The following is a 13,412-nucleotide window of genomic DNA, read 5'->3' as shown; positions in this document are numbered from 1 at the left end:
GAACGAGCAAAGAGGGCGACTTTGGAGCCCAACACAGTAAACAGAAGAATCACACATCAGCTTACACATTAAATTTGTATGGTAACCTATGTTACCCGGTTACTAGCCTATACGCGGATTCCAACAGGTCAATTAATACCCACAACCCTAACCCCCACAACCCTGATACACATATATTACACGCTTATACAAATAAGGTTGGTGGAATTACTTACCCCAGGTTGCCAAGGCGGGCATGACTTCATACTCCGTAAGTTCATCGACGTCTTAGCGCCTTCCCGTGTTGTCAAGTTGTGGTCACGAGTTTCAGGCTGTGCCTTCCTTATTTTCATTCTTCTGATGTAAATCTTTGATCCGTTATATTTGAGACTATCCCGTGCATGTCGGTTCATATACAGCAGGACAGAATGAGATCACGAACTCTCGCTCCCTTCGCATTCGAGCTTCTCCCGCTCGGCTCCGTACGGCCTCGGGGGTGGATCCGCGATCAGTTGAAACTCTGCGCAGCTGGACTGGGCGGTAACCTGTACAACTTCCATCGTTATGTGAAAGACACCAGTTGGCTCGGCGGTGACGTTGAGTACAGTCCTCTGCGCGAATCCGCTCCCTACTGGTACAACTATATCGTACCGCTTGCCTATATACTTGACGACGATGAATTGAAGGAACAGGCCAACGAATTCCTAGACCGTACCCTTAAGAACCAGCATGCAGATGGATGGATTGGGCCGGAATATACAAAGCATGGTCGGGGGATATGGGCACGATGTCTTGTCATGATGGGTATGGTGAATCATGCGCTTGCCGATCCGTCTCAGTACGATCGCATTGTGGATTCGTTGCTTCGTTTTACAAGACTCGTCAATTCCATGTTGAAGGACAACTATCAAGGACTTATTCCTCATCCTGGCGATGAGTTCGATGAATTTTGTATTACACGCGCTCACGAGTTGTCTACGTCATTGCAATGGTTATATGAGCAGGTGAACAATAGGCGCGATAAGGAATTGATTTGGGAAACGATGGACCTGGCATGGGAGGCTACCCGTGTTGGTGACCGGGACTGGTCCAAGTTTTTTACCGAAGAACAATTTCCAAAGAAGCCGGCGGCTCCTGGATCGACTCTCATTAAACATGTAGTGAACGTGTCAGAAGGTGGGCCTATTTTCATGATTGCGTGCAGATTATCTGATAAACTGACGGATTACAGCATTGCGGTATATGCCGCAACTTTACCGGATGACCCATGACCATGAGTTGATCGCAAAGACCCGCCAAGCCGTGGATATGGCTTTCAAGTATCATGGCACAACATTTGGAGCACTTGCAGGTGACGAATTCTTGGCCGGCGTTCATCCCAAACGTGGTGCAGAGCTTTGTGGAACGGCGGAAGTAATATTTTCACTTTCATATATATATCGATTGTTTGGCGACAATAGCTATGCTGACAGAGCTGAACTTGCCACGTTCAATGGGTTGCCGGCGGGTATGACACCGGACTGGTGGGCTCACAATTATTTGACGCAGAGTAATGAAATCTGGGCGAGGAATCTTCAGAACTGGCCATTTTACAACTGTGGCGGACGCGCCTTGGTGTATGGGCTGGAAGTGAATTATGTGAGTTCCCTGCCAATTAATAATGACCGCAACTAACAGTAGTTAATAGCCATGCTGCTTGGTCAATCATTCTCAGGCCATGCCCAAATTTGCAATGAACGCTTTTGTTGCCAGTGCAGATTTGAGGTCGATTTCGCATCAATTCCTCGTTCCAGCCGAGGTCACCATTCCTGTCAAAGGAGAAAAGCCTATACACATCGTTAGCGAGACATATTACCCGTTTGATGAGAGGATCACCTACAAGATTGAGACAAGTCGGTCATTCAACTTCTATATTCGTGTTCCAGAATGGGCCGCTGAAGGTACCACGGTGAACAAAGCTCTTGACTCCGATGAAGTCGGGGAAGAAGCTGTAGAAGTGGACGCAAATAGCCTCTATAAGATTGCCATTTCGCCCGGCAAGAGTGCTTTCAGAATCACCCTTAATGCTGAAATTCGTGTTGTGCCGCGAGAAAACAACGCCGTTGCCATATACCGTGGCGCACTCTTATATGCCATGGAAATTACACACAAGGCCAAGGTTGGCCCACCGACGCATTTTGCCGAGTGGAAGCCCTTGCCAGATGCCGATTACTCCTCAAAGCTCCGCGATGTAGAATATATACCAGCAGCTGACTGGCAAGTGGCTATTGACCCATCTCAAATGCACTTTCACCGATCGGAAGTGAAAGGCGATCTCCCTAACCCTATCTTTGAATCCGGCGCACCACCAGTGTCCATTACTGTGACTGGGACGAAGATCTCGAACTGGAAACTAGAGGGTGACTGCGCAGGGCTTCCGCCAGCCGATCCATCGCCTACCGGAAAGCCTTTTGCGGTCAAATTGGTTCCTTTTGCAAGCGCTAAGCTGCATATTTCTGAATTCCCGGTGGTCGTCTTGGGAAAGGTTGAGTTGGAGAGTCAGCGATCTGGTCATTGCATATTGATGTGAACACGTAGCGTAAGCCATTTAGTTTCTATTTTTGCTCAAAGAGATTTAATGAATCGAATCTATCAAGTTAAGCACAGTCCAACTCAGAACGGCTGTACGATGATATGGATGTACGACGGAATACTTATCCGCCGAGATCTTTTAGCCCTAGCTCCATGCTTTTGCAGAGGGTTACAAAATGATTCAATGTTAACTATGCATGGCATGAGTCGCCCCTGACGTAACCCAGATAACCCTAGAATGATAAATATGTAACCACCTATATTCACCACTTCTATACACAATCATTCTTTTGCAGAATTATCGGTTCGGATATTCAAAGAGATATTATCAATATGCAGTCAGCTGTACACTCAATTGTCGGACCCAAAAAGGTGACGCCGAACAACCTCAAAGGCCGCGTCGCAGTCGTGCTCGGTGGCGCACTGGGTATAGGGTACGCTCTCCCATTCTCTTCAGTACCAAAGCCAACGCCACTAATCCCCTGATTGCATATAGGTACGAAGTCTCCCGCGCCTTCGCTCTAGCTGGTGCTCGCGTGATAATGGTCAATCGCAAGTCGGAACAAGGCGACGCCGCAATCGACGCAATCAAAAAGGAGAGTGGATCCGACGCAAAGATTGAGTGGGTTGGATGCGACGTGGGAAGTTTGAAGCAGGTTAAGGAAGCCTTTACAAAGCTGAGGGAGAGTGAAGAGAGGCTTGATTTGGTATGTGCTCATCTACCAAACCCAAACCCTAGTGGTTAGGCGGGGTTGGTGCTGATGACTTTGATTTGAGGACAGTTGGTATTATCAGCCGGCATCAATGCGAACCAATACTGCGAAACAAAGGACAAAATCGACTCCCATTTCCAGATCAATTGGCTTGGTCAATTCTACGCCGTCAATCTCTTGTATCCGCTCATACGCAAGACGTCGAAATTGCCCGATACTCCGGCGCCTAGGATTGTATGGGAGGCATCAGAACTACATCGCATGTCACCATCCGATGTCAAGTTCGAATCGGTAGCGGAAATTAACAACCCTAATGTTGGCAGCGCGACATTGTATGCTCGTACGAAGTTGGCGATTATCCTGGGCGTTGATTATGGGCTTGTGCAGAAGGTTATCAAGCCTAATCATGATAATATTTATGCATTGAGTGTGCACCCCGGCGCAGTTTGTCTCCCTCTTTCGTAGCCATACATGTAATCATCTTTTCCTACTAACAATCGGGCAAGGTCAACACAACAATGCAACAGCAATGGAAAGAAGCCTACCCCGGCCTCCTCGGGAAACTGCTGACAAAGACAATGATCGCAATCAGTCGCGATCCCGAGCAAGGCGCCTACAGCGCTTTGTACGCCTCGGTCAGTCCTGAAATCGAAGAAAAAGGTTGGAATGGGCATTATTTCACGGATCCTGGTCAATTGGGACAACGGTCGACGCAGGCGTCTGATCCAGTGTTGGGGGATAATCTGTGGAATTTGAGTCAGAAGATGATTCGGGATGTTGTTGGCGAGGATGCGTTGGTTGACTGGAACTTATAATCTCTCCTGTATCTAGCTACACAGTCTGTGGTTGGTAGGTATACTTGTCGCTGATTGAAATGATCGGCATTAGGGTTATTTGAGTCAGCCTGCCAAATTAACATAACATGTACTCCGTAGGTAACTAACTAGCTAAGTTACCTTATTATCAATGCCAGTAGTCAATAAGAGAGGTTAGATCGGAAAAAGGTGCACTATATTCCCAAATAATACACCGGACTGTCCACTTGGCAACAACACAGTCTAGAATAATACTACAGTGTGCTAAGGTACTTAAGTTAACTAGTTAGTTAGTTGTGACATATAGCACTAGGTAAGCAAAACAAGAACAAGAAAGCGCAACGCGAAATAAGCATTTGCCCTAGTGACAAAGGAGGGGGCCATTAAACTAAGCAGATCCGAGTACTACGAGTAGAGCTCCCAGCCACTGAGGTTACTGAACCATTGAACCAACCGCGCTAAACTCGTCCAGAAACAAAAATTTTCATGTGCTCAGACAACACTCTAGACAGCTTCCAACGACGATCGGACCTGTTAGGAAGAGAGCTGTCATGAGATGAAAAGGGTTTTTTAATTGATGATTTTGTGATTTATTTTCTTTGCGTCCCTCGTGGTTCATCTTCACCTTCTGTTCATTCCTGTCTGCCACCCTACTCGATTTTCCGGACTCGGGACTGGATCATCGCCCCGCAGGGATTATCCAAGACTTCAAAGGCAATGTCGCGACTCCTTGAACAGGACCAGGCTCCTGTGCCTGCTACTTTAGAGGAGAACTCAAGGGATCCGTCTGCAATTGACGAAGATGCTGCGTTATTGGTAAGAGCAAAAAAATGCCCAAAATCTGCGAAAGGAAGCTCAATTGAGCTCGGTCGTCTTTCCGAGACTAACCGGTGGCGATTGTGTAGGAAACGCTGGGGTACAAACAGGTATATCTTCACAATGTGAAATCGAGGATGATAGATGAACCAGATATTGATGATGCCGGTTAGGTCCTGCACCGTTCATATACCTTTCTAGAAAACTTCTCAACAACTTTCGGTATGTTGCCGCATAAATCCATGCAGGTACCACATAGTAGTACAACAGCTAATGCGCCCAACCAGCGGCTCTATACTTTGTCGGTGGCGTTCGTGTCACCTTCAGCACCGGGATTGCCAGTGGTGGTAACCTTGCTTACTGGTAAGCTCAGACTTTGTTTCATGCTGTGCATTGCTAACGATGCGGTAGGACGAGTTATCTGGTCACCTTGGTATTCAGCTTCATTTCAGCCGCCGTCATTGCCGAAGTATGTTCAGCTTCTCCATCTGCAGGCTCCATCTATCTCTGGGCAGCTGAAGCCGGCGGTCCCAAGTATGGCCGTTTTCTGGGATTTGTGGTTGCGTGGTGGAGTACCACGGCTTGGACGACGTTTTGTGCTAGTAACACGCAGGCTGCGACGAACTACATGCTTTCTGTAAGTCTTATTTACTGACTCGCTAGAATAAGGCTGACAAAAAAAAAAGGAAATCACTGTGTTCAATCTGGACTTCCCTACTGATCCTAATGATGTGAAATTCCGTGCGTTGCAGTGGGCATGCACCGAAGTTCTGCTCGCATTAGCGGCAGTTATCAACTTTTTGCCTCGTATGTTATCCAGACAAGTAAATTAAAAAAAAAAAAAAAAAAAAAAAAAAAAAAAATCTTATAACTGACATATGAATAGCGAAATACTTCCGATGGATCTTCTACTGCTCCTCCGCAATGGTCCTTCTCGACTTCCTTCTCAACATGATCTGGCTCCCCATCGGTGTCGTCAACACCTGGGGTTTCCGTACAGCACACGACGCTTTCATGACGACGTACAACGGCACCGGCGCCCCCGCGGGCTGGAACTGGTGTTTGTCCTATCTTGCTACAGCCGGTATCTTGATTGGATTTGATGCTTCGGGGCACGTCGCTGAAGAGACTAAGAACGCCTCTGTGGTTGCTGCTCGGGGTATCTTTTGGAGTACGGTTGTGAGTGGGTTGGGCGGATTGGTTGTTATTATTTTGTTCCTTTTCTGCGCGGTATGTTCTTTTCCCACCGTCAATTGAATGAATGAATACTGACTAGGTCCTAGCCTGATCCTGATACCCTATTCTCGTTCGGTGCCCCTCAACCATTTGTCCCTCTCTACGCCGTTGTCCTCGGACAAGGCGGCCACATTTTTATGAATATAGTCTGCATCGTTGCGCTGTGGTTTGTAAGTACACACATTTCCCCCACCGTTTCTTTTCACAGTGCTGATGATTCAAGAACACCGCAATCGCCATTGTCGCCGCCTCCCGTCTCGTCTTTGCCGTAGCCCGTGACGGCGTCCTCCCCTTCTCCGGCTGGGTATCCCAAGTCTCCGCCGAAGGACAACCCCGCAACGCCGTGATCGTAGTCTGGGGTGTCGCTGCATTGGTTTCTTGTACCATTCTGCCATCCGCCGTCGCTTTCACGTCCCTCATTTCAGCGGCCGGTGTCCCATCCGCCGCTGCTTACGGACTGATTTGTCTCGGAAGAGTCTTTCTTACTCCCAATTCGTTTCCCACTCCGAAATGGAATCTGGGGAGATGGAGTAAGCCGTTTCAGGTCATTTCGATTTTTTGGAATGGTTGGGTTGTGGCGGTTTTGTATTCGCCGTATTCGTTCCCTGTAACGGGACAAACTTTTAATTGCAAGCCCCTCCTCTTTCCCCTTTCCTTGCGCTAAAAATTCAGGGCTAATGTGTGTAGATGCACCTGTTATCATGGGCGCTGTTACTATCTTCGCTATTATCTCGTGGTGGTTTACTCCGGAAGATGCGTGGTTGCCCAGGAAGAGGATTCAGCATTTTGTGGAGAGTAAGGGAGAGGCGAGAGAAACTACGACTGACATGACGGAGTAGATTATCGTTTAGATGTCGAGAGAAGATGTTGGCAAGAGGCGTTGGATACGTATACCTACGTAGTAGCCCGGTAGGATAGATGTTCATAGAGATGTTCATAGATCGAGCGTCCTGCTCATCCACTTATATACAATGCGTCTAATTAGATAGTTATTACTAGACTAGTTTAAGCCGTTATGATGATGAGAAATTCACAAGACGCTCTTTTTCAATTACTTCTGTGAAAAGCCTAAGGACACTGAAATTCGCCTTTCCTACCAGACCAACATCCAAAACCGCGCGTTGTTTCGAGCTTGTCTTGGTGCCTTGTACGGAATATACCTCCAGAGGGAAGAGATTAAGGTTTCAGAGGTATCGTCCAGATTAACTAACTTATCGAGGGAATTAGGGCTACGGTAGTATGTACTATGTAGTAAGCACCTCAGGGGCAAAACGCACATGACTGGCTTGAAAATCATAGTGAATATGTCAGAATTATTAATCGAGAAACAACCAAACACATAACTAACTATTACGGAATATGAAACAGTTAACTAGTTAGTTAGTTAACTAAGTTAGTTACCTAACCTAAGGAGGTCTCCGAGAGTAACTTCGAAGAATTTGGTCATCTTGCCAATCCGATTCATAAGCCGTAATATAACCAGGTACCATGTGTACGAGGCCCGTATTGGTGATTAGTGTAACGATACCAATACGTGCCGGTTACGGTGTTCTCCCGCCTTGCCGTCTCGGCTGGCCGGATAATATTGATCCGAGAGTACTTCGTAGCAAACATCGATTGGTCCTTCCCGCATCTTTTGCTATTTTGAGCCTAGTACGCTCAAAAGTAGACACGCGTACGAAGTTATCGTATTTCAGCGTATCGTACTGTATTGGCCAACCAGGAAGATGTCATCGACGCCGTGCTCGGCCTCGAAAAATGCTCAAATAAGCCAGACGAAGTTTAGAAATCGACGCTCATTTATTAGAAATCACTCCGTTAATGACCTACTTGGGCTAAGCTTGTCGCGACTTTTGCTCTTGTCCGGTCAGACATTATACCAGTAGCCTCGCCCTTCGCGATTCGGCCTCGTTTACTTCGTATACGGCTCAGACCTCGCGTTTGCTCTAATCAAAGCTCCACTATCGGTAGTTAGACCAAAGTTTATACATACTTTGCCCTAGTTCGATCCGCCGTCGCTGGTCAAACAAACATTGCAAGTAACTATAACTATCAGGCGTATAAATAGCTCTTTCTTCTGATCGCAAACAGGAGAAAGGCATGATGGCGGCAGAACTAACCAACCAACGAATCTACATCTCCGCCTCCCTCGTCGCGCTTCCACTCTTTGTGCTTTGGTCCTGGAGACAGCGTCGTTTGAACGCCATTGAAGCTGTTGCGATGGCTCAAGCACCGACCAAGACGGTTGTTATCATTGGTGCTTCGTGGGCGGGCATCAATGTCGCGCATGGATTGTTGAAAGAGGTTCCTAATGCCAGGGTTGTGTTGGTCAGTCCCTCTGGTATGTCTCAGCTTTCTAAGAAACAATGTTACATGATGATGATGATGATGCTAATAATGGGTAGACGACTTCTACTTCAACGTTGCATCGCCGCGCCTTGTCAGTAAACCCAACGACATCCCCCGCGAGAAATACATCTACCCCATCGCCCCATTGTTCAACAAGCACGCCAACGCCAAGACGAATTTCCAGTTTGTCCTTGGAAAGGCTACTTCCATCGACCTTGAGGGCAAGAATGTTATTGTTCAAGACGTGAACAACGGCACAACCAACACCCTCACATATGATTATGTGGTTATTGGTTCTGGAAGTACATCCAACGCCACCACGGGCACAGACAGCCTCCAAGTCCCCTTCAAGGAATCCGGCAGCGCAAAGATTGAGGCCGAACTCAAAGCCGCGCAAGAGGCCATCAAATCCGCAAAGAGCATCATCATCGGTGGCGCTGGTGCAGTGGGCGTTGAATTTGCCGGTGAAGTCGCGGAAGCTTATCCTGGTGTTGAGGTGACTCTCCTCACAAACTCGGACAACGTCCTGTCCGGCTTTCGGGAACCTACGCGCCAAAAAGCGGCCAAAGTGCTGAAGCAAAAGGGCGTTAAGATCCTGGCCGACAAGACTGTTACCTCGGCCTCCAAGGACTCGGCCGGAAAATGGAATGTGGTCACTGCTGATGGTCAGACGCTCACCGCTGACATCTATGTCTCTACCACCGGTGTTCTGCCTAATAACGACTTCATCCCGGCCTCTCTTCTCAACAAGGACGGCTGGGTAGAGGTCGACAACCACTTCGTCTCCAAGGCCGACTCTTCCGTCTATGCTGTCGGCGATATCACGCACTACTCTGCGCGACTCGTGTCCCGTATCACCGGACAAGTCTCTGTCTTGATCTCCAATTTGAAGGCCGATATTACCGGCAAGGGCAAACGGGCTGCGTACAAGGTCGATCCATCAATTATGGTTGTTATGCCCATGGGTAAGTCGACGGGGACAGGTCAAATCGGAAGCTTCACGCCGCCGGGATTTATGGTGGCCTTTGTCAAGGGCAAGGATTACTTTACTGGGTCTGGAAAGAAGTTTATCGCTGGTTAAAACTAGACTAGACTTCTTACTTATGCTTTTGTGTTACATATGTCAATACCCTGTCATTTATCATTTAGAGCGAATCAAATTTTATCTACTTTTTCTAGTCTGTCCGCTCTAGTAACGCAACGGCTCAGCAACCGGCGCAGTCTCAGCCGCCTTTTCAATCCTCTCCAAAATCTCAGGAGTCAACTTCTTAACGACCTCGACGGCGCGAACATTCTCAAAGACCTGGTCCGGTCTCGACGCCCCCGTAATCAGCGACGACACATTCGGATTCTTAAGTGCCCACGCAAGCGCCAACTGCGCAAGCGTAACATTTAGTTCCTGTGCAATGGGCTTCAGGTTCGCGACAACGGCCAAATTCTTCTTCCAGGTCTCATCACCCCACGTCTTTGCCATCTGGGTGACGTACTCCATTTTACCGTCTCCCTCCTTAACTCGCGATCCTGGGGGCGGTGCCTCGACGTCGTTGTATTTACCCGTCAAGATGCCCTGCTTCAGCGGTGAGAACACGGTCAATCCCGTGCCGTGCTCGGCATATAACCATCTATACTCCTTCTCGACTTTCTCGCGCGTCAACAGGTTATACTGAGGCTGCTCAACCACCGGTCCTACAAGACCCAATTTATCGGCTATGCGCCACGCCTCTGAGATTTCGGATGCGCTCCATTCGCTGGTCCCCCAATAAAATGTCTTGCCCTGGTCAATCAAATGGTTGAATCCGCGCACGATTTCGTGCATGGGAGTCGTTCTGTCCGGGCGGTGGGCATACACAATATCGACGTAGGGCAAATCAAGACGCGCCAGCGACTGATTCAAGCCTTCGGTGATGTGTTTGCGTGAAAGACCGCGGTTGTTGAGCGGGTTCTCGGGGTCTTTGGCATTGGCCTGGCCGAAGTAGAGCTATTTCCCCCCCCCCGCGCCAACGATGGTTGGTTAGTTAGCGCTTTTTCGAAAGTCAGACAATACACAGATTGAGCGGGAGGAAAGTACTATGCTATGAGTAAAGTACCTTGGTAGAAATGACCAGATCGTTCTGCTTCCAGCCATACTTCTTAATCGCCTTGCCCATGACAATCTCCGATTGACCACCGGCGTATCCCTCGGCGGTATCGAAGAAGTTGATTCCAGCGTCGTAGGCGGCTTTCATGCATGCGAAGGTTTTTTCTACGAACGTCAGTTTTTTTTTTTTGTCTTCTAATTAATTGAAGGAGGTGAAAGAGAGTACGTACCATCTTCAACGTGTCCGCCATAAGTAAGCCATCCTCCAAGTGAAATTACTGAGACGAGTAAGCCGCTGTTACCGAGATGGCGGTACTCCATCTTGGGGAGGTCTTTGGGAACTTCTGCCATTTTCAATTCTGTTGATGATACTGACTGGGTCTGAGGAATTGTATCTGATGATTGGATTGGATTGTACGGAGTAATTGACAAGGTTGAATTGAAGGGATCAGATCCCTGTTTATATATGCTCTCCCCTTTGTGAAGATCCTCTCTGATAGGAAGGTCAAGATCCTTCCCCGCACTGCCGGTTTTCAAGGAAATACTATTGAATACATTGGTCGTGGAATCAAATGGACATATGAACCCATGGATTTAAAACGGGTTAATTCCTTTAAATCCCGATTAACAATCAATCTATCAAAAAAGGCTTAACCTCCTCCATCTAATCAGAAACGTGATGCATATGTAGCTTGGAGCATAGCTCCGTATTAGCCTAATCCCGTACCTAGTTAGCAGCTACTACGTACTGGCTAATAGGAGAGGTAGCTCGTATTGAACAAGCGGGGAACAGATAAGGAATGGCGTCAGAAGTTAATATATTCCTCATTCTGGCTTGGACAACCCACTTGCCCTTTCAGGAATTTTTTTCTGATGAATCGGCGCTATGTCCGATGATTCAATTATATGTGGTCGTGATCACGATGTCGGTGGCCATGCTTGCGCAATGTGGGAGTGCTGGCGGAGGCAGGTGAATGCGTGGCCATGGGGACGTGGACGATGGCCGTTTCATATACAGTGACCTTGTCCGTGCTACACTTTTTCGCGACTGATTCAACACGCCTAGGCGACGGCGACGGCGACAGCGAATGCGAATGCGTAGGGGTAGCGGTTGGTACTAGATTGTCAACAACACGAGCAACCTCGCCCACAACCCCGATACTAGGCACTGGCACCGGCACTGGCAACGACACAGGTAAATGATCCATCAACATCGACGACTGAGCTCCATAAGGCGCAGCCCGTTCTGGACCTTCTTGAATCGGCACATCACCCAACAGTCCATGCCCATTAAAGAATGGATTCTCATGGCCCAATTCCTTCGGCACCGGGGCCTGACACGCAGATGCATCCTGATCACTCTGCAGCGTAAATAGCTGGCAATCCGCCACCTCGCCGGACGGATTTGAGCATTCATCCATAGCTTGCCTCAGGAAATCGGACTCCCATCCCTGGATGAAATCGCCATGATATCCGCACCCCGTCGGGTCACCAGTGGCAAGCACGAATTGGCCATCCACCCCTTTAAAGTTTTGGGTATCGTACTTGGTCTCGAAGAAAAGAGTAACAAGTCTCGTCCCAAACCCCTCTGGACATTTCCCGTCTTTAACGAGATCTGGGTACGCCATATGCGATTTATGATTGGGAGTATCGACATCAACCCCATTCCAGCAGGAAGGAAACATAAGTTCCAGCCTTAATCCATCGGAACAATTCTCATCCAGGAACTGCTTGTCGGGCAGCGTATGCCTATACAACGAATCCTCATCGCTGCCACGATCGTAATGCAAACAATTAAACCCTAGCGCCTTTTGCGCTAGTGAAAACTGCGTCTTGTCGTTTGCCGTCCATTCAGAAGTCGGTAGATCCGGGACCGGACCCGTGAAGTTGCGTAGGTATTGATCTCCAGCTACCATTCGGAATCCCTGGGGGAAAGGTTGTGGATTGTTGCCGTACACGAAGTAGTAGGCTAACATACCGCCGTCTTGGTTCACCATTGTGCTTGAGCCGTTGGGGTACAGGAACATGAGTGGTGGTGTCCAGTAGGCGGAGCGGTCTTGGGTGACGGCGCAGGAGGTGCAGTCTGAGTGGAGGAGGTCGTCTTGCGTGACGTTTGAGGAGAAGCCTGTCAAATCAGAAGTCAGAGTCGGCGACGGTGTGAAAGTAGTTTGGGAGGAAAGCGACAAACCTCCTGAGCCGAAAATAGTGTGTAGGTGACTGTTGGGCTCGCCTGGGGCCATGATCGGGTCCATGCGAGCAGCGGCGGTGCGGCTTTTGCATGGTAGACGCCAGAAGTTGGATGCTTGAACCGCGGTGGCCATGCAGGTGATGACTATGGAGTATCTCATTTTGAGATGTGGTTGTCGTTTGATGGTTAGTGATGAAGCAAACTGCTGACTGCCAGATGCCTGCTCTGACGGTGTTTCTCTCTCTCTCTCTCTCTCTGAAGATTGAACGATCGAAGGGACAAGTCACAGACTGGTTGTACACGTTTGATGGAAGAGTAAGGAGCGACACTGCTGACCAGCACGGGTGTACTCGTGTATGGGATCAACCCTGGTGAACGCGTGGGTGATTGATTGAATATTCCGTCTATGCTACAAGGACAAAGAAGAAGAAGAAGAAGAAGAAAAATAAAAAGATGTAGAGATTAAAAAATAAAAAGTCGAGGAGAAGGGGGAGGAGGGAGGGATAAAGAAAATGAAGGCGAATCGTCAAGAATGTATCTCGGGGTGAAAGGAATGTATGCCCTCATCTAATGGCTATCCTAGCTGATGACCTCAAACAGCTGTTATACATCGTTATATTTCTCTTTTACTCATTTTCTATTTCATTTCCCCCAATTCAATGATAATG

The 13,412-nt window shown here is 48.2% G+C and overlaps 6 protein-coding genes across 6 annotated transcripts; 4 read left to right on the top strand and 2 right to left on the bottom strand.

Annotated features, from left to right (window-relative positions):
• Nucleotides 1–407: 407 nt before the first annotated feature.
• Nucleotides 408–2,548, top strand: EYB26_004127 (uncharacterized protein; the record flags this gene model as incomplete). Its single annotated transcript, XM_054263421.1, has 3 exons — nt 408–1,155; nt 1,211–1,617; nt 1,667–2,548. 3 exons carry the CDS (start codon nt 408–410, stop codon nt 2,546–2,548), a joined length of 2,037 nt encoding a protein of 678 aa, XP_054119396.1.
• A 335-nt stretch (nt 2,549–2,883) lies between these two features.
• Nucleotides 2,884–4,078, top strand: EYB26_004126 (uncharacterized protein; the record flags this gene model as incomplete). Its single annotated transcript, XM_054263420.1, has 4 exons — nt 2,884–2,984; nt 3,047–3,257; nt 3,333–3,707; nt 3,770–4,078. The coding sequence occupies 4 exons, from the start codon at nt 2,884–2,886 to the stop codon at nt 4,076–4,078; spliced, it is 996 nt and encodes a 331-aa protein (XP_054119395.1).
• A 717-nt stretch (nt 4,079–4,795) lies between these two features.
• Nucleotides 4,796–6,969, top strand: EYB26_004125 (uncharacterized protein; the record flags this gene model as incomplete). Its single annotated transcript, XM_054263419.1, has 10 exons — nt 4,796–4,894; nt 4,984–5,004; nt 5,068–5,116; nt 5,182–5,257; nt 5,306–5,531; nt 5,581–5,701; nt 5,781–6,124; nt 6,178–6,300; nt 6,354–6,759; nt 6,818–6,969. 10 exons carry the CDS (start codon nt 4,796–4,798, stop codon nt 6,967–6,969), a joined length of 1,617 nt encoding a protein of 538 aa, XP_054119394.1.
• A 1,264-nt stretch (nt 6,970–8,233) lies between these two features.
• EYB26_004124 (uncharacterized protein) lies at nt 8,234–9,560 on the top strand (the record flags this gene model as incomplete). Its single annotated transcript, XM_054263418.1, has 2 exons — nt 8,234–8,471; nt 8,536–9,560. The coding sequence occupies 2 exons, from the start codon at nt 8,234–8,236 to the stop codon at nt 9,558–9,560; spliced, it is 1,263 nt and encodes a 420-aa protein (XP_054119393.1).
• A 108-nt stretch (nt 9,561–9,668) lies between these two features.
• Nucleotides 9,669–10,907, bottom strand: EYB26_004123 (uncharacterized protein; the record flags this gene model as incomplete). The annotated part of the gene is made up of 3 exons (XM_054263417.1): nt 9,669–10,457; nt 10,567–10,721; nt 10,787–10,907. 3 exons carry the CDS (start codon nt 10,905–10,907, stop codon nt 9,669–9,671), a joined length of 1,065 nt encoding a protein of 354 aa, XP_054119392.1.
• Nucleotides 10,908–11,458: 551 nt separating this feature from the next.
• EYB26_004122 (uncharacterized protein) lies at nt 11,459–12,904 on the bottom strand (the record flags this gene model as incomplete). The annotated part of the gene is made up of 2 exons (XM_054263416.1): nt 11,459–12,681; nt 12,745–12,904. 2 exons carry the CDS (start codon nt 12,902–12,904, stop codon nt 11,459–11,461), a joined length of 1,383 nt encoding a protein of 460 aa, XP_054119391.1.
• Nucleotides 12,905–13,412: the final 508 nt, after the last annotated feature.

Source organism: Talaromyces marneffei, chromosome 3 (genome assembly GCF_009556855.1).
Source record: "Talaromyces marneffei chromosome 3, complete sequence".
NCBI lineage: Eukaryota > Fungi > Ascomycota > Eurotiomycetes > Eurotiales > Trichocomaceae > Talaromyces > Talaromyces marneffei.
Note: the sequence above shows the minus strand (reverse complement) of the source record. Positions and strands in the feature narration are given on the sequence as shown.